The sequence below is a fragment of the Ursus americanus genome, chromosome 31 (assembly GCF_024610735.1).
Source record: "Ursus americanus isolate L20-20 chromosome 31, mUrsAme1.1.p, whole genome shotgun sequence".
Classification (NCBI taxonomy): Eukaryota; Metazoa; Chordata; class Mammalia; order Carnivora; family Ursidae; genus Ursus; species Ursus americanus.
Window position 1 is genome coordinate 30,291,074 of NC_142157.1, and position 20,397 is coordinate 30,311,470.

A 20,397-nucleotide genomic window follows, 5' to 3' on the forward strand; every position below is an offset into this window, starting at 1 on the left:
AAGATATTCTGTCTCTGAAGAAAAGTAGTTTCAAGAAGTGCCCAAAAGTAGTAAATTCAGCAAAAAGGTTCGATGAAGGTAGTCCTGGGAAGAAAAGTGGCAGGTGTGGCAATATACTTTTGGGATCTTTCCAAACTGCTACATAAAAATACAGCAACATAACGAGGTGACAGTTTACCCAGCAATGCCAAAATACGAGGGGTGAGGGCCAACCACCAAGAGCCACAAAAGCCAAGTATTACCCATCTGCGCCGGTGCAAATGGTGAGAAGCCATGGAGAGACTGGCCTGAGAGAACAGAACCGCAAAAAACCAGGAGGTACGCCCTGAAAGCCTGGCAGACCAATGTGAGAAGAGTGGCCCAGAAGCTGCAACACGTGTGACTTCTTTCAGGATGGGGACAGGAAGGGGGGGGGCAGGACACAAGACCTGAGGCAGGATCTACAGAGGCTCAGAGTCCAGACCCTGAGCTTTCACATACAACCCTCCACTGCTCTGCTCAGGACAGAGCCTGCTGAGAAGACACTATTAGGACCACATCATGACTGAGCAGAAGAGGAAACCAGCATCACGGAAAGAGAAGATCCAAATACAAGCGGTGCAAGAAAAAAGAAAATCTCAGAGAGCAAGCTGCATTTTCTGTGCATTACAGTGAACAACAGGAGAGGGAGCGCTGTGAGCTTCCTTCTAGATGTTCAGAAGAACTACACTCACACACACACGCTTTCTGTAACAAAACGGAGCTTAAACACCAAAACAACATCCCTACAGGCAACGAAAGTACACGAGAAACACATACTCAAAAAACAGATGGAAACGCTACTGTACGATTTTGAAATGGTCTAAAAGACATGAAAGAACACAAATCAACATTAGAAAAACTAAGGTATGAGGTGACAGAACTCAAGAAAGTAGCTGCATGACCTGACAACGTGTACACGGTGCAATCGCAGACACATGGGATGAGTAACAGGATAGCAAAAGGAAAAAAAAATTAGCCTGCTTCAGTAATCGTGAAGGACAGTATCAGTATTACCATTTTATGTGTCATCTTGGATGCAGCAGAAGTGTGGTTATGGAATGTTCTAATTATATCCTCCTGTTTATCCTTGGGAACCAGATTTCTTAGTTATGGACAAAAGTATCTACTGATATAACAGTAAAAACCTCACGGGCCTGAATTTGAATTGGAAACGTCAGTATGAACTCATGAGGTACCTGCCTCTTATCCATCTAACCACATACATGTATACATATATTTGTGAGTATAAATATTTACTTACTACCTAGAAACAATGATCAGTTGTAACAAGTACCCTTAGTGCCCAGATTATGGACATGAAATGCCATTTCCCAGGAAGCCAGGGCTCCTTGGAAAAGGACTGCAAGTGTGGGACAAGAACATACAAGATAAGCCTACAACATTTTGATACACGAGGCTGCAAGGACGCTATCGAAGACAACTAGCGTCATGTTAAAAGGATTCAGAAGCCAGACTGAAAAGGCTGCCACTGGCCAACGATGGGACAATCCGAGTTCTAATAAGGGTAAATATTGTAATGGAGGAAACCTATCAAATATGTTTAAATCTACGAGTTAATCCAAGTTCTAATAAGGGTAAATATTGTAATGGAGGAAACCTATCAAATACGTTTAAATCTACGAGTTCATAATGACATTAAAAAGATAACACCTATGGATGATAAGGAGCCAATTCATTATCTTGAAAACTGGGTGTATAAAATGAAAGAGCATTTTACCTTCAAGGGTTTACCTTCCTTTCCCTGTCTGAACTGTGCCACTAAGTAACTAAATAGGGAATGAGCGAAAGGCTTCCCTGGTAAAATTATTCTAACGAAAGAATGAAATAAAAACCTCACAACTCCAAGGGATTAATGCATCTATACAATAAGTATCAACATCAAAACTTTTTTGCTAACATCAAAAAAGTGAAAACTAGACATTATCAGCCTCCTGGCGAAGGAACACGACAGTACGTGTATCTTGCCAAAGGTACTGAACCAGAGTCTGATTAAGCCTCAGATTCTCGCTGCCAATGTTTAAAAACATACTGAACCACACTATAAGCACACAGTCAGAAAAATCCACTGTGGGAAATCGTTCCAGTCAAATGACCCAGATTTCCCAACAAATAAATGGTAAGAGAAAGACAGAAATTGGGCAGGGGTGTGGGGGCCTGTCCAGGGCAAGAGACTTAGAAGGCACATCATATGGAAGCGGAGGTGGATCAAGTTAAAGGGTCTAGGGCTACACATTTGGCTGACGGACTGAAGGCAAGCAAGAAGTAGTCCCTACGAAATTAGGATGGGGTCACTTTGGAGGCACAGACAAGGGGCTGTGAGTGCGGCTGGGCACATGGGGTTGGGAGGAGCTTCTGGGGGTAGCTGGTAAAGTTTTATGTCTTGAACTGGGACGCGGTTTCAAAGGTATTTGCCTTACAATACTTCACGAAGCCACACCTCCCCCAAAAGAAGAGCAGGTAAGATCAAAATCTCCTTTCGGTCAGCCAGTTAGGTAGGAATTGGTGATCTCGGTGAGAGCTGTTTCAAGACAGGGATGGGGCAGAAGTCAGGTTGCACAGCTTGAGAAATAAATGGCAGGCTTCAGAGTGGACAGAGTCTTGACTCAGAAGTCACAGTGCCTCACGTGAAAAGATCTAGGATTCGTACCTGTTAAACAAGGTTACTCTTGGGAACTGGGAGTATAAGGAAAGTGAGGAGGGCCTTTCATTTTATGCTTTGTATACTTGGGACAATATTTTATTTTTCAACATTTATGTTACTTTTACTATTTTAAACTTGTAAACGTTTATTTTTTAGAAGGGCTTCATTTAAAAATAGGAACCTGGGTGGAGAAGAGACAAATCAAAAGAGCTCCAAATAATTTCCGCAGAAGAGTTTATTTTATAGAGATACTTCACCTTTAGGGAGAGGCGTCTAGAACCCCACTCCTTAGGTGTGGGCTGCGCATGGTGACTTCTTTCCAAAGAGGACAGCATGGGAAGGGGGGAGAGAGTAACTTCAAGGGGAGACACCGCACAGACACCACCTCTGCTACGTGATCCAGGTCAATACTGACAGTGGTAAACCACGTTCATAGTGCGCACCCTTGCTACGATGTGAGGACCGTGGAGCTTTCCCTCTGTGCCCTTCCTCCCCAAAACTAGTAACCCTGTCTGATCAAATTCCAGGAGAGGGGCATTCTGTAACTAAAACTGTCAAGGTCATCGAAAACAAGGAAAGTCTGAGAAAGTCACAGCCCACAAGAGCCAAGAAGACATGACAATAAAATAATGGGCATCCTGGGTGGGATCCTGGAACCTAAAAAGGACAATAGGTAAACACTAAAGATAATGGATTTTAGTTAATAATAATGTATCAATACTGGTTCATTGATTATAATGAATGTAGCATACTAACGTAAGATTAATAATAGGGGAAACTGGGTACAGGATATAAGGGAACTTTGTACTTACCTTCTCAAGTTTTAGGCAAAGCTAAAACTATTCTAAAGAATAAGTCTATTTAAAAATTCAAAAAATAAAAATAAATACAGAAACCCTAAAGGCAGCATCACCACAGTACCTTTACCAAGTGCAAGTTGAGGTGGGTAAGTTTCTTATAGTAAGTAGAGCCGAGCAAATCTATTTCTCTTGTTCTCACACAGATAGCTTGGACCAGTCAACAGACCACCTAGAAGACTCTCATAGACCAGAGATCCAGTGACCACACTCAGAACCCAACCATGACTCTGGCATAATAAGCTATTTTCAGGCATTCTTCAGCACAACAAAACAGGGAGCAAAAAATATGTTACTCATGTGAATCTGAAAATATGTATGGCAAGCTGAGGAGAGAATGTTCTTGGATAAAACACACCGGGTGCCAGCCATCAGAACTGGAAGAGTCTAAGCAAAATGTGCATTTATAAACCATTTCCAGAGAGGTCTCATTTCTAAACATACGACTGATACACTAGGCCAAAATTCCTTCTGTACCATCTCCTGCGTCACCCCCGGGCCACCAAGTCGAACTGCTCCTCCGTCAAGCATCCACTGCAGCCCAGCTATTGGGTGTGCACGCCCGCGGACCCCCAGCCTATGCTTCCCACCGTTCTGGATTTATTCTCCTTGTGGAGTTACTTCACAAATGCATGTTGTATTTCAACTGAAAAGTAAATTCCTTAAGACTGTGGAAGGGGAAATGGGAAGAGAACGAACATTCACTGTTCGGTGTCCTACGTGTGAAGCGCTGTCCGAGTCTACACAAATGTCTCCCAAATCCCTCACCCAGTCCTCATGGACATCCATGTGGCAGGTATTATTAACCTCTTACAGACGATGCATATAAAGGTCAGAGAGGCAAAGCAAGATGGTAAGATGAGAAACTCAATCGCCCGTGGAGTCACACCTGAATGGCTCCACGGGGCCCAGGTTTCCTCTACGAGCGCCCGTTCCTACACCCTCCGCAGAGCGCTCACGGTGCTGCAAGCAGACAAGACATGCCCATGCTTTTCTGACAGGAGCGAAGCTGAAGGATCGAGAAGTGGGTAGTGTCATGACCATACTTTGCTAATTATATCGTATGACCGAAGTCTGGCCCTGTCTGTGACTCTGTGATTCTTAATAAAGCAGCTGGTGAACAAGCATGACCATCACAGGTGTGGACATCTGTACCGCATGCTGCACACTAACCAGAATACTAGGAACTTTCTAACATGCTGCACCCGTGGGGAGAAAAAGATTTCAGATTGTCGATGATTTCTTAAATTGACTCGGGAGGCTATATTAAAAAATGGTAACCACGGGACTGCATTTTATATCCTTTTCCCTGAATGGGAGCAAGAGGTTTGATAAGCATCTTACTGTACAGCCTATCACTTACTGCATCCTTAGGACCCGTATGCATACCTTATGAATCAGCAGTATTTCTGCTCCTGGGAGAATCTATAATTGTTAGCTGAAAAAAGAAGTGTTCAAGGCTTACGTTATCTTCCTTTCAAAATGGTTATAATTTATATTGCCTGCAACTTCAAATAAAATTTTTTGCTTCAAATAATACAGAAGAGAGACTCAAAGATTTACTGTAGTAATTTCAGACTGAAGTCAGCATTAAAATCCCTAAATTGTTCTTCCTCCTCCTTTACTGATATCTTAGTTACATTTCTGTGGCAGTACTTACAAATGCTAACCATGAACTTCCTTGTGTGTCATTTGCACGCTGTAAAAATAAAACGAGACGGACTAAGTGGTCAAGTACTGATGATCACCAAAGTCCTGAGCTAAGTTCTCAGTACCAAGCTTGGTAGGGTTTATTAGATTATTAAACACGATTCCATAAACTCTCTAAGTGAATAAATGCAGGTTATGCATGGACCAATGATGAGCCTGTGCATGAATCACGGGTTAAGATTAATCAAATGTCCATCTGAGCCCAAATTTTTTAAAAGGCCAGAAAAAAAAATTAAGTAACTTATTCAATAGGAGGCAGAAGAGGAGACAGAAAGATATGTAAACCACAAAACAGAGTTAGAAAGCTCCAAAAGGCATAGAGAAAATGGACTAAAATGTTATAAATGGAGACGACAGTAGCTTTGGTTCAAAAACATGCCAACTGATAATGCACAGACGTCCTAGCTGGTAAAACTTACCGCAATTCACCGATATCAAACTCATCACCTATCATCCAGGGACTCGCTGATGCGCCATTATTTACATTAGAGTGGCTCTTTCAGTTTCCTCCTATATAACACCTTAAGGTTTCTCCCAGCATTGGATTACCATTCCTGCTTTCTTAGCACAATTCCAAATTTTGTACTTCTTGTCCTTTAAAGTGGCCTTTCAGCTAAAAATTTCAGAGTCACTCAAAAATTACTCTTAAAGCATAAGAGGACCTATCACGGGCTAACTTAACACTGCTTTCATGAAGACATCTAGGATGCTTAATAAATCATATTGAGTGACAACAGCAAAGAAACAAATTCCAGGCCTGCTTGATATTCGTGACCTGTCTATAACAGAAAATGGAATTCTCTGCAATCCGGCTACTAACCAGCCCTCTGTCCAAGAAACTCTCCTTTGATAATGATGATACTGAAATGCACTGGTTATATTTTTAAAGTAAACAAATACATGTTTAGAGAATTTGTAACAAATATAGGTTTCTAAGGTCAAAGATGCTGACATTAGGGAATGAGGGGTTTACAAGACAGACCATGGGGTTTATGAAGGGTAAGACTTCCTCAAAGGCAACACAGGCTACAGACACATAAAAAGTCAATGGTGACGAGGAGACAGAATTTTAAGCAGGTACCATGGGAAGCTGGGATGACTGAGATACATCTGTAGATTTCCAAGTCCTGCTGTTACTAATATAAAAGTCGGCCTGGAAAGGAGGAGAAACAATGAACTTCTGTAGACAAGACCTTACAAATAGCATCTCACCCAGTTCCAGAACACTTACTGAAGGCACGCTCTGTGCAAAGCACTTGGTGATACTAATTCCTGCTTTAGTCAGTATTAAATCCCCAAGACCCTGCAGTAGAGAAGCGCTGAGCCGACAAGCGAAGTCAACATCCCAAGCCACTCAACTCAGAAAACTAGGATGCCTACCTATCTAAATTTCCATACGTACACAACTACCAACAAGCATGGGTACGGTGCTGCATCCTCAACCCACTGACGACAGCACCAGCACCCCGTGGGAGGGCCCCCTGCACCCAAGATCCGGAGTGTCCGAGGAAGATATGCCAACCCACAGTAAGTCTCTACCACGCAGGGCCGGTTTTTTCCCAGTTTTTCAAATGAGGCAACACTGACACACAGATTGTACAACTACTCCAAGTCTAAAGCTAGTCCGCGAAACAAATGGGGAGCACTCCAAGATGCTATTAAAGTGGAGCAGGAATTTATAAGAAATGAATGACAAGAAACTGGAACCTGGGAGCACTGCTGGTGGAAGGTAAAATGATGCAAATATAAAGGTACAAAGGAAATGAATTACAACTTTTCCATTTTTACAAGGAAAAACACTGTGTACCTGCATGAGAGATCACAAATTACTATGTACCTCTTCAGAACCTTAGTGAACTTACACGACCAACATGTTAAATCATGCAGGGAGGAAGGACCTCTGCAGTGACTGACGACTGTGCCTGAGTAGCTGTTATTTTTTAATCAAAAATTCTATATGGCCAAACAATAAACATTTCTACTCATCATTAAAAAATGGAGATAAATCTGCAGAACACTAGTGAATATTTACTCACACTCTGTTCCAGTATCATCTGACTCACATTTACAGTAAGGAGAGGAAAAGAGCAACCCCGATTTTCCTTTATGATGTGAAGATTTTATAATTTATTTAATATCCCCTTCCCATATAATACATCTATTGAAAGGCTTCTCCCTGTGGTCACATTTTGTTCTCCCCTACTGAAAATTTAGAAAGGAAATAGATGCCTCATCAGACATAACCTTGACTTTGCCATGGCTCTGCCTGGTGATGCCAGTGCAAGTTTGTTGGCTTAAAGATTAGACTAATTTGCAAATAACATTAAAACATCTTGACTGCATTTCTAGAATTTATGTTGGCATAGCATTTTATATAATTCAGTTAGGAAAACGAAGAAGATTAAAAACACATTAAAATAGTTATAAATGTATGAGTAGGAAACAAAAAAATCACAAACCTTCTTGTGAAGACACAATGGGTGGCATGTAATCAGGAATGTATTCTTTTCTTTCCTCTGCATCTTTACTTCCAGGTTGAGGAAACTGAAGGACATTGTTCTTACTAACAGGAAATGAAGGAATTTGATGTGGGAAAGTCACAGGTTCAATATTGTGAATATAGTCTTCTAGTTCATGAAGACTAACCCCCATAAGCTGGAAAGCTTCACCAACATCATCCAAAATTGGGTCTGTTCGGCCATCTGAAACAAAGTCAAAAGCCAAGCAAATTATTTTAAGAAAATTCCACGAATACTTTTTAAAATACTAATAAGTATTAGGTTCGTATGTAGCTCAGAATTAAATGTACATACTTAAGACTGAGTTATTGGAAAGAATATAATAGATTTTAGACAAAACAGCATACTGTTTAAATATTAGAAAGCTGCTTCCTGAAGTCAATTTGAAATATGATCTGACAACCAGACAATTCACACTAACAGTCGGCTGGGACCGAATAAATATTAGAAGTAGTTTACCGACAAAATGTAAATGCCCAGGAAATATCACTACTACTGTTTTTTATCAAACAACTAAAATGCTGTGCTAAGGAAACGTCCATTACATTTTCACCATTGTTCAAGGATACATCTCTGGAACCTAAAACAGTGGCTGGCATACAGCTGGCACTCAATAAATAGTGCTGAATGAACTCTAGTACTTCCTCCCCCGCCATCCCAGACTTCACTTTGTCCATTTCAGTTACCCGCAGTCAGCGCACTGAAGCGGATGATCGTCCTGACTTATCATCAGAGCATCCATGGTAGCCTAACCCTATGTCACAATGCCTATGTCATTCACCTCACTTCATCTCATCACGCAGGAATTGTCATCTCGCCTCCTCACAAGAGCGAGTGCAGCACATTAAGATATTTTGAGAGAGAGAAAAAGTGATCATTCACATAACTTTTACTACAATACGCTGTTATAACTGTGCTGTTTATTATTCACTGTTGTTGTTACTCTTTTAATGTGCCTAATTTATAAATTAAACTTCATCACAGCTTTGTACATACAGGAAAAAACACACAGAATATATAGGGTTTGGTACTATTCGTGGTTTTAGGCATCCATGGGGGGGGGGGTCTTGGAACGTATCCCCCGCGGATGAGGGGAGACTACTGTATGCCACTGAATTAATTTTTTAAATCCCAGAAAATTTACAGAAAACACTTAGATCAGAAAGATAATTTATATACAGACTTTAAATGTCATTAGAAGGCACCATACCAAATGGATAGAGATAGAAAGATACAAAGTTGAGATTCTCTCTACAAAAGTGGTGTTTTGTTTTTTTTTTAACTGAAATCTCCTGTGATCACTTCAAACTGAGTATGTCTGAAATTAAATCAGGCTGTAAAATGAAAATAACCCAAAGTTTATAAAAATTAGACACATGCTTGCTCACGCCCACATAAAAAAGTTCTGGAAGGATATACATCCAACTGTTAACAGTTTAAGGGGCTGAAAGCCGCAGTGCAGAGGGAGGGAAGCAGGAGACTCTCACTTGTAACTTCAAACACTTCTGTGATCTCTCAATTTTGCCACAAGTAGGGGTTACTTCCATGATGTATAAAATAGCAGGGATAAATAAAATGGAGATTCATTCTTCCTCTTAATGATGTAGATATGCATTTCAACTCTTCTATTCCTGGGAAAAGCATTAGTATTCTCTCAGTCTGGAATAAATGATCGTCTTGAATTCCTCCATATGCTTTGCAATTTCAACACAAGACCCTCTGGTTCTCCCCTCTTCCTGCCCATTTCTGGCCACAGATTTCAGAACTTTTTCTGAATATCTCTCTTCCTACCATCACTCTCCCAGTTCAGTTTCCAGGTCTCCTCCCTTGAGTCTCTCTTGCGCTCAATGAGAGAACAATTTTCTTAAGATACCACTTTCATCACACTGTTTCCCTCCTTAGAAGCACGCAGTGTTTCCGACCGTGCTATCATTTCCTCTATGTCCTTCCCAAGCCCGATTTCACATCGCTTCACATGTTCCTGTAACACCGTCCTCATGAACTGGCCACATACGTCAAGCTGGCCACCTCACTGGTACTTTCATCACGCTCAGTCCTACTTGGGTATCAAGGTGATGCTTTTCTTGAGCCTGGCATCCACTCCAACTCTGTATAGCTCCAACTCTGTATAGGCTGGCTTCACAGCTCAACTCAAACCTCATCTTTCGTGTAAAGTCATCCTGCCCCAGCCCACAGCCATCTCTCCTTTACCTTCTGCCTTTTGCATTTACTGCCTGTATCGTGCAATTATTAAGTTACAAGTACTAGTCTTGAAGAGTCATTCTGAAATACTTAGCACCTACTTTCGGTGCGCACACACGTATTTAATACATAATACAACACACCGAGAAACATCTGCCCTGAATGCTTTCACAAATCATTACCTCAGGGACATTTTAAAATGCATCATTTGTTGAATTAATAGCAACTTCTGATACTTGCTTTAACTTGAGAGCAATTTTTTAAAAAGGAGCAAACACCATCAGTTTATTTTGTTGACAGTCTGCACCCTTGTCCACAACTTGTGGGCAGGGACCGTGCCTTAGGACATTGATGTCTCCAACACAGTGCTCAGTTCTTTTTTTTTAAAGATTTTATTTATTTATTTATTTAGAGCACGAGCAGGGGAAGGGGCAGAAAGAGAGAGAATCTCAAGCTGACTCTGCACTCGTGCACTGGCAGAGCCCAACACTGGGGATGATTTCAGGACTTGAGCCAAAATCAAGAGTCAGCCGCTTAACCGACTCTGCCACCCAGGGGCCGCAGTGCTCAGGTCTCAGCAGCGCTCAGTGAATGTTGTCAAAAAGACAAAGAGGATTTAAAGGAGGAGAATACAAGACTGTATAATGGTAACCTGAGGTCAAAACTTGAGTTTAAAACTAGGACAGTATAGGAAAAAGAACCTAATAAAGTCTATAACTAGTCAGTATACCAGGAATTGGCATTTTTAATAAGTCACAAAACCACGATGGAGAATAATGAACCTGATAATCACATTCTCACTAAAAGCAAGAAAACTGACTGCCGAGATAGGGTAATTAGAAAAGGGATTAACATTAACGCATAACAATGAGTACTGGATGACTCTGGAATACCTGGTTACTTGCAATGCCAGCACAGATTCTGGTTCTGTGTATAATGCAGGAAAGGTAACTATGTATTCAGGGGATATTTTCATTACCTAAAAATACAGAACATCTGTCCTTATTTAGGGAATTTGGTAGCAAAAATATAATCTGGACTATGCATAACCACAACAGTATACTCAAGGACCATGAAGAGGGGGAGGGAAGGAAAAGAAGCAAAAGCCAAGAGAGTGCTGGTGGTGTACTTTCAAGATAACAATGAATGAGAGTTACTTTGCAGTGCCATCCTCAGAGAAGAAGGATCAGTGAAATCAAGCATTCCAAAAATACACATTTTGGAACTCAGAAAGTCAAGTGACTAAACAGCTATTATGGTAGTAGGTCATCAGTTCATTCATTTATTCAGCAAATATCTCCTCGTATATGATGGCACCGTACTAGGTTACAGAATACAAATATAATAAATTTGTCGCCTGGGGAGAAGAAAAGGAAAGGGTAAGAAATAGACACAGATGATTACAAAACACAAAAGGTGTTACATACAGGAATATGTGCAGAATTCTGAGGGCAGATGACATGAGTTTCCCAAATCAAGTGATAAGTGAATCTCAAAACAGAAGTAGTACTAATGATGGACCAGGGGGTGAAGGATACTCTAGGAAACCCCATGCGTATAGGAATGGATAGTTAAAAATGTTTTGGATAAGGCAGGTAGTTCAGCATGGTTGCAGTAAGAACAGCAGGAGGTAAGAAAAAGCTCACAAAGAAAACCACGTGCTGTTGAAGAGTTGAGATTTTCAGCCTGTAAGCAATGGAGTACAAATTAAAATATTTTTAAGAATGACACGATCAAATGTGTGTTATGGGCAGATTACTTTGGCAGCACTGTGGAAGCTAGAATGGAATTGGGGGCCTAAGAAGTAAAGTGTATCTGTGGGTCTCAATTTTCCAGTCTAGTAACCACTTTAACGAAGCAAAATATCTTATTAAACACTTCACCCAGTTCTACAGCTTACCCACCTTAAGAGTAACGACCTGAAATTTCAATGAACGGTAGCTCCCCCAATACATACACACACACACACACACACACACACACACACACACTTCACATCAGTGGGATGCCGTGTGGTTTCTATTAAGTATTCTGTATTAAATACCATCAGCTATAGATACTACTGGACACTCACTTAAAAACCATAAATACTGCAGCTCAGACTATCCGGGGACCCTTGTAAGTTGCCTGTGTTCCCTCTACTACACTTTGATAACCACTGACATAAAAATATCAAGGAGCAAATCAATGAGTAACGAGATGTAAGTGAAAGTTAATCTAAGTGAAACTGACAAAGTTGGCCTTGGGAAACAGTAAGCAGAGACACTCTCTATGAAATGAACAGATACAGAAAGAAGAGGCAGTGTCCCCAACGGAGCAGAGCTGTCAACCAGTATGTGTTGTTATGAGCTGAAGAATGGCTAGCCTTGTAAGAAACGGCCGGTAGACGGAGCGCCTGTGACAACTAGTTGTAGTAGTTTGCAGGCAAGGGAGGAAAAGGACCAAAGTAAAAGAGGCTGCAAAGCATTCTGGAGGTGGTTCTACACGCAGCAAAAATGAGATGATGAGAAAGACCGATGCATATTTCCGATCAGAGAAGAGGTGAGAGGGTGTGGAGCTGAGAGCGGAGACAGGGGTCCCGGCTAGAGGCGGGAAGTTAGTGGATGAGGAAGAGGCACCAAAGGGATGACTGGAGTTTCCAGGGGCAGTGGAATCCGAGGGGCGTCAGAGGCCGAGAAAATGCCCGATCTCGGGGTAGGGGTAGAGGACAAACACCTCGGAGACGCTGAGATAGAGAAGGCAAGACCGGAGGTGTCACTCGTGACTGGCCAGAGGCAGCCCTCCCGCACCCAGCCCGGTACTCACACAGCTCAGAGTACCGATGGCAGCCCCGTCCCAACTGCTGCAGATAGCGCTGCAGCACGTCCGTGAGGAGGTGGCAGGCGCTGAGTTGCACCGAGTCCCAGCCCAGCGCCTGGCAGATCTGCGCCACCGAGACCCTCAACAACGACCTGGAGTAACTCTCGCACATCCCGCTCCGTGGACTCCACCGCAGCCCTTGCTGCCACTCTCTCCACCCCCACCGCCTAACCTTAGCAGAGCCCTCGATTCATCCTCTAGGGCCCCCGCGGCGGGGAAATCGTCCCCCCGACCCCTGGCGACCACCTCAAAGCGCCAGCAGCACGGAGCGCGCCAGCCTGAGAGCCGCCATTTTGGACTCGCTCCGCCTCCCGCTGGACGGTCGCCGGGGCGAGGCAGCACTAGCCGAATGCTGAGCGGGCCAATGAGGAAGCTCCGCCCTGTTGGAGCGGAGCGATGGTGTCGGCAGCAACTCTCGGGCCTGGAAGGCTGCAGGAAACGGCTGTGTTGAGTGCAGGTGGAGGATGCGCCCGAGGAGGCAGGTGCTTGGGGCCTTCCCGGTGGGTTCACTTGGAGGGGAAGGGAGAGGGGACCGTCAGTGGTTTAGGGGCAAAAGAGGGAGTCAGGATGTGAAATTAAAATGCGGGCTTTAGAGAGAAGTGGGAACTCGAGAGGCTGTGAGTGCAGGGGCGGGAATTGGAGCGTGGGAACTTAAGTGCCCCCAAATGCGGATCTGATCTGATCTTGCCTATGCTGCTACTTACCAGTGTATAGGTTAAATCAAGCCCAAGCTGCTCAAAGGTTAGAGTCAGGCGAGTGAGACACTAGCCTCGGTGCAAAATTTATGGGAGCGCCAGAAAACTGAAGATCATATTTTAATATAGTATTTTTAAAAAATCCAAACCAAATTTTTAAAAAAACCTCCCCCAAATTCCTGTCTCGTTCGCCCCATTCTAATCCCAGCCCTGGGTTCAGTAAAACTCAGTTACCTACAGAGTGCAAAACAAGTACCTTAAATCGTTGAAGCAGGCTGAGAGAAGGGGGAACTGTTGTCTGCTCCAGGCTCCTCCTAGCCCCAGCCAACTGTTGCCACATCTCTCCAAATTGCCAGAAATCGGGACTTTGTGATAAATATCTCTAGTTGTAAATATTACCCAGCCTGTGGTTAGCCAATTGTAATGGCTGATCTAATGGTCTTTTAAGTATGTCCTTTTGTGCTCCCCCCACCCCCACTCCAAGTTCTGGAGTGTTCCTTCCTTCCTTCCTTCCCCTCATCTCTCTCCTCTGTATTTCTCTGTCAGTTTCTCTGTTCTTCTACTTGGCACAGTGCATTTACTATTTGAGTTTATATGCCTTTCCCAATAAATCGTGTTTCTGAGCGAATCTACATTCTCCCTACAGGGAGTATTCCAGAACTGTGAACATAATAGATACTCAATTTTTAAAAGTCTTAAAACCACGGTAGAACTGAAAATGTGGTGCTTCAGCCAAATGACAATTCTGCAGAGATGGTGCTTGGTGGTGGGGTGCCTGTAATATTTTCTTCACTGACACCTGTGTCCCCAAGATTCTCAGGGACCTTTGGGATGCTAACTCTATGGGACACTTTTAGTCCTATCCTTACGTGACCATTTTGTAGCCATTTGATAGCATTGAACACTACCTTAATTTTGAAACTCTCTTATACCTTGGATTTCACAACACCTTGTTCTCTTACTGCCCCTTCAAAACTTCTGGAGGTTCCCTCTAATCTCTGTATTAGACCCCTCTTCATTTGCCTGTGTGTGTGTGTGTGTGTGTGTGTGTGTTCAACTCCTTAATCTTTTATTTCAGAAAATTTCAAACCTACAGCAAAGTTAAAATAGAAAAGTGTAAGCACAGGCATATACTTCACCTAGAGTCATCAATTGTTAATGCTTTGTTACAATTACTATATACGTATACACACATTTTTTTTTCAGAACCGTTTGAAAATAAGTTGCAAACTTCATCATGCTTAACCCAGAAATACTTCAGCATGTGTCTCCTCAAAGCAAGAACATTCCCCCTACATAACCATATGTCACGGGTTCGATTCCCCAGGAAGTCATTTCTGGGATGGAGATCAGCCTGCAGAAGGTTGATTAAGGAGTATTCCAGTGGCTGCTGAACCTGTCTGTGGTCCGTCAACACGGGGCAAGAGAATACCAAGAGACACCCAACCAGACCACTTGGGTGCCACACATTTCTCCTTGCTGCCCACTGTGTAACTCTGGCATGGTCTCCTAATGATCGTAGTTAGTTATTCCTACCTGCACAATGACTTCTCTCTCTGCATGCTGACCCCTGGCTGAAGTGCTCAGATGACAACAGTAGCTAATATTTCAGTGGGACTCCTATGTGTCCCGTGGCGAAAGCATTCCTCTTTTTACAAATTAGAACTATCAACCTGGAGGAGCCAGAGTTGTGGGGACAAGAACAATTTTGCAGGTGGGTCACTGAGAGTTCATTTGTAGGGGCCAAATTATCAGATGATACATGGAGATACAATGGGGACCACCGGCCCTTCATCCTTTGTGTCCTTAAGGATGCCACTAATTTCTCCCTCCCCCCCCAGCTGCAGGACCAATCTCAAAAGCTTGTTTTGGCCTCCCCACTACCACAATTCTGACCCCACAGGCCAAGGAATCAACGTAGAGGTTGTGCCAACTTCCCTATATGTCTAATGTAACTACACATTGAGGAATCAGGGAATTGACTCATGACTGGGTCCATCAACTGTGGGACCTAGTGCTTCCTTTATTACTGGGTCTCCTCTGCCCCCACTCTAACAGGCCCATGATGACTCTGCATCTCCTGGTTTCAGTCTCAACTCTGCCCCTATGTTCAGCAATCCTCAAAATGTTTGAGTATTTCATTTCTCCAGTGGATGGTTACTTGAGTCGGTGGCTGTTGGTTCCTTTGTGGGAGGAGTAGGAAAATCATTTTCCTCTCCATTTGGTGTTGAGTTCTTCCTCCTAAAGGCTAAAGAGTTTCGTCTGAAAGCTGGCTCAGATCCAGACGTTGGGCAAGGAATCATGGCTGCTCAGCGAGGCAAATGTCCTCAGCCACCTAGTTGTCTGTCCGTGAATTATTTTGATGGTACAGACTGAGGAGCCCACTCACTGGCTGCCCATCTGTTTCACCCACCCTTGTTCTGGGAGCCATCCCTAAAACTCGCCAGGTGACTTCCTCCCCCAATCCCTTAACGTCTCTTATCATGAGCCCATTCATGTGGCTTCTGACTGATACGCAGTTAAGCACAGCCCTTTTGGCCTGTATTTTACAGTCCTACTGTCCCCACTTTGCCTGAATATCTGAACACTGATACCTCATACCAACTTGTTTCCACTTCATACCGCCCTAGTTTGCCACTGGTGAAAGTTTTACAACCTGCACATTCTGGAACTACCTATCTTGTGCCAGGGGCTTATCATGAGCCATCTACCACCAGTGCTGAGGTCCTTGGGGCCAGCCTGGTGGCTGACCCAGCTCCAAAAATCCTGTCTTAGTGTCTACTGCCTCCACCCCTTCCAATACACATTCCCCGGAGTGAGCCTCTCCAGAAAGCAGCCTCTGAGATTGAGATCAGTCTCTGTGAGTGCTCCTGGGATCAGGACCCAGGGAAGGAAAGAAGATGGGGATGGGGGACGGGAGCTATCCTCTGAGTTTAGGCAAGGGGGACTGGCTTTGTATTTCCACACTGAGCAGGCACTGGGTGTGGGCTGCAGCAGGTGGCGGGGCTGTGACCTGGGGCAGGGCAGTCTCCAGCTGAGGCAATTCCAAAGAGGGTTAAGTGCTGAGGGCTGTTTCTTGACACAGTTCCAGCATCACACCTTCCACGACACCATAATACCATTGTTGCACATGACAGACTCAAGAGTGATACAATAGTATAACCCAGTATAGAGTGGGTATTCGATCTTCCCGTAGTTCCCAAATGCCTTTAATAGCTTTTTAATTTTTCAATCCAGAATCTAATTAAGAATCACTCATTGCATTTCGTTGACATCTCTATAGTCTTTTCCAATAAAATCGGTCCCCCCAGTTGTTTGTAGGGCTTTCGTTTATTTTTTTGGTCTTTTATGACATTCTTGCAAAGTCCAGGAGTTTTGTTATCGTTTTTGCTTTTGTTTTTTTAGAACAGTTATTTTATAGAATGTCTCGCAATCTGTTTTCTCACCTGATTAGGTTCAAGCTAAACATTTTTGGCAACATTCCTACACAGGTTAACAGCAAGGGTCATTTTGTGCCATCACTAGGGACAAAGTTTGGTCATTTGTAAAGGTTAGGTGTCTACCAGTCTCTCCATTGCAAGGTATCCTTTTTTTTTTAAGCGTTGAGATTAATAAGTAATCTATAAGGTGATACTTTGAGACGATTTGAATAACCTGCTTCTCCACAACCTTTCACCACTGTCGTTTTATGAGCAGCCACGTCTGATCTCTCACTGAGTCAGTCAGTCATTACTCTGGTAGTTATGAAGCCGTGATTCTTCTAACCCGAGCATTTTTTTCTACCTTTCTTAGCAGACGTTCTGGAAAGTTTCCTCATTTTTTCTAGTATGATTTTAGTATCAAGTCAGAGATTTTTATTCAGTGAGCTAGAATCTCTTAACATTATTATTTTTTTGCTGCTTAAATTGTCCCGTATTAGGCCAGCAGGAGCCTTTTCAGGCCAGCTGCTGTGTGCTTTTAACATGCCTCTGTCATTCACTGGGTGTTTCCATACTTGGTGGCACAAGATTTTTCCAGGCTTACCTTATGCTTTTCCCTGCCCTGGACTTGGAATTAGCCATCGCTCCAAGGGGCTCTGGTTCTTCCCAGTGAGGAGCACTACTTAGAAACCAAGCTATGGGCTCTAGCTGACCTTCATTATTACTGGGGTGTCATTGCTTCAGGGGCCGTTTGGTGGAGAAAACTAGAAAATATGAATATTCCAAAAATCGCAAGTACATACTGATGCCTGATTCAAACCCCTAAGTCCATATTCCTTACCTCCTCCCATTTCATATTTATATCTCCCTCCTCCCAAAGTGAGAACCCTGATTTCAATTATATCAAATATTTGCTTTCTCCTCTAATGCCTTTGCCTAATTTTTAAGTATTTGTTCTCTTTTTATATGCTTCACTCTGGTGATTTTCATGGTTATATAAAGATGACTCCCCAATATAACGATTTATCCTCCATTTTTCCCGAGTTTCAGACTAGTGTAACTAACTGCATCTCATCGACTACTAATGTCTATTTGGATATCCCATCTATAACTCAAATTTACTGTTTGACAGAGGCCCCAAACAAAACTCATCCTTCTCTGTTCTTGGCTGTACGCTTCAGGAGGGCAGCTAGCGTTCACCTCAATTACTGATCAATGCCCAGTAGACAGCGTCTATCCAGCAGGCAGGCAGTGCTCAAAAAATGGATGCCTTCTAGAACAATTCATCTTGCAAGAGCATGTAGAATTAGAGCACAACTGTCTATACCAAAAACCTAGATTATGCACTTTTAAACAGTGTTTACTGCACATGCGTTTTCTCTCAATGAAGGTGTTGAGAGTGGATTCGAGGTGAGCTACAGTGGTGGCAAGGAGGCAAAGAGCCTCCTGCAAGAGCTGCAGCAGTGGGGACAGGGGGTGGCTGCTATACTGAGTGTCACACTGTCTTGTTGACACACTAGGACCCAGGACCTGTGGACTGAACTTTCATCTTGAAAGCAGAGCTCTGACTCACTCAAAGAGCCCTGGTCCTTATCATCTTGTCCCGGTGGGACGTGGAACATGAAAGTGCTGGGGACCAGGATAAAGAACCCGTGCCAAGTCAGTGAGAGCACAGGCCGAGGGGGGCCCAAGCTCACTGGGGGCATCACTTTCTCTTCAGCACTCACCCCGTATCAGATTCTAAGTATTTGGCAAGCATTAGCTCATTTGATTTTCCTAACAACCCGATGAAGTTAAGGACTGTTTTCATCTGCATTTTACGAATGTTAAGACCTCAAGAACGTCACTTCCTAAGATCACACCGCTGCTAAGGGTTGAGCGGGGTCTCCATCCCAGTTGGCTCCACGAAAACATCATAGAATAGTTATTTTAAGATATGCAAGGTCTTAAAAGGGTTACCTATTTACCTGGAAGGTATACACCACCAAAATACCTGAGAGGGAAACGTGTGACACAGGAAATGAGCTCCAACCCAGGACAGTGACGCAAATGACATAGGACCACTGAGAGACCAGAATGTCCATACTCCAGAGACAGAGGGCTGGCACCATGAGGTCCCCACAACTGTCATCCTCTTCTGAACCTGTGAGCCTGTCATGTTGAGCCTGACAGATGTTTATGTGACGATGTGCTTACGTTCCTGCTTTTCTTCCTGCCGTGTTGTCTAGAACATGCAGTTCACCCTCAGCGTGCTCTGCTGCTGTCCTCAGAACTGGAGATGGGCCAAGGGGTTTAGAAGCAAGAGAAAAAGCACCACTTAGCCCCATTTCCTGCTGACATTTCTGAAGGCGATCTGGGAGCCTGAACACACGTGTGTCCAGCCGATGCCTCAGCCTCATTGACACACATTGAATATCAAGTGACTCTTGTAAAGGCTCAGGGAAGCTAGAAAAGGACCCTGGATACTGTTCAGTTTCTCTTCCTTCCGGCAGCCCTCTTGTAAGATTTGTGGTTGCTCATCAATTTTTATATTACTGTTCAATTCATTTTTGTGAAAATAGTTGTTGGTAAAATAATAAAGCATTTGAAGAAATCTTTCTAAATAAATGTATTTAATGGTTTTTAAAAGTCAGAACAGGGGCACCTGGGTGGCTCAGTCGTTAAGCATCTGCCTTTGGCCTAGGGCGTGATCCCAGTGTTCTGGGATGGAGCCCTGCATCAGGCTTCTCCGCTGGGAGCCTGCTTCTTCCACGCTCACTCCCCCTGCTTGTATTCCCTCTCTTGCTGGCTGTCTCTCTGTCAAATAAATTTTAAAAAATCTTTAAAAAAAAAGTCAAAAGCATCATATTGTTTAGAATGGGTATATACTTTTATATGTTATTTTTTTATAGTTCTGTAGTCTTTTTGTAACTTATATATTACTTTTGTAATTAAAAAAAACCCCCTAATTTCGCTATTTTAAACAAATAGGAAACCCTGACATTTTGGCATGGACAGCTTCTGCATAATCAGGTCAGGCATCCAATCTTAATGGTTATTTAAATGTGAATATGGAATGAATTATCATACTGAAAGGTTTCTCAGTGTTTGGAAAACATATTTAAATTTTATTTATATTTATTTACTGAAGATTTTATTTATTTGAGAGAGTGAGTGCGAGAGAGATCACAGAGAGGAAGAGGGAGAAGTAGGCTCCCCGCCAAGCAGGGAGCCTAATGTGGGGCTTGGTCCCAGGACCCTGAGATCATGACCTGAGGTGAATGCAGATGCTTAACTGACTGAGCCACCCAGGCACTGAATATTTAAAATTTAAAATAAGTATATGCCTGGAATTCTACATCCCATAGATGAGAAAGAGCAAATGACTCCAATAGCATTTTTACTTCATTTTGTTGAATATTCTTTGAAAGAGCAGAAGAATGAAAGCCTGGGCTAGCTTGTGGCCTGTTGCCT

At 43.1% G+C, this 20,397-nt stretch overlaps 1 protein-coding gene across 4 annotated transcripts in view; it reads right to left on the reverse strand.

Moving 5' to 3' along the window:
* Positions 1-13,863, reverse strand: part of TAF3 (TATA-box binding protein associated factor 3) — a 173,178-nt gene extending 159,315 nt beyond the window's left edge. For 2 of the 4 annotated variants that reach the window (XM_087857739.1, XM_045812941.2), the window contains exons 1-2: positions 12,777-13,108; positions 7,710-7,952 (exon numbers count right to left, since the gene is read on the reverse strand). In XM_087857739.1, the coding sequence (XP_087713865.1) occupies positions 7,710-7,952; positions 12,777-12,942 (409 nt within the window). In that variant the 5' untranslated portion in view covers positions 12,943-13,108. Of the gene's footprint in view, positions 1-7,709; positions 7,953-12,776; positions 13,135-13,781 lie in introns of those variants that run through there. The other 2 variants (XM_087857741.1, XM_087857740.1) reach the window with 2 other exon arrangements.
* Between the last annotated feature and the right edge of the window lie 6,534 nt (positions 13,864-20,397).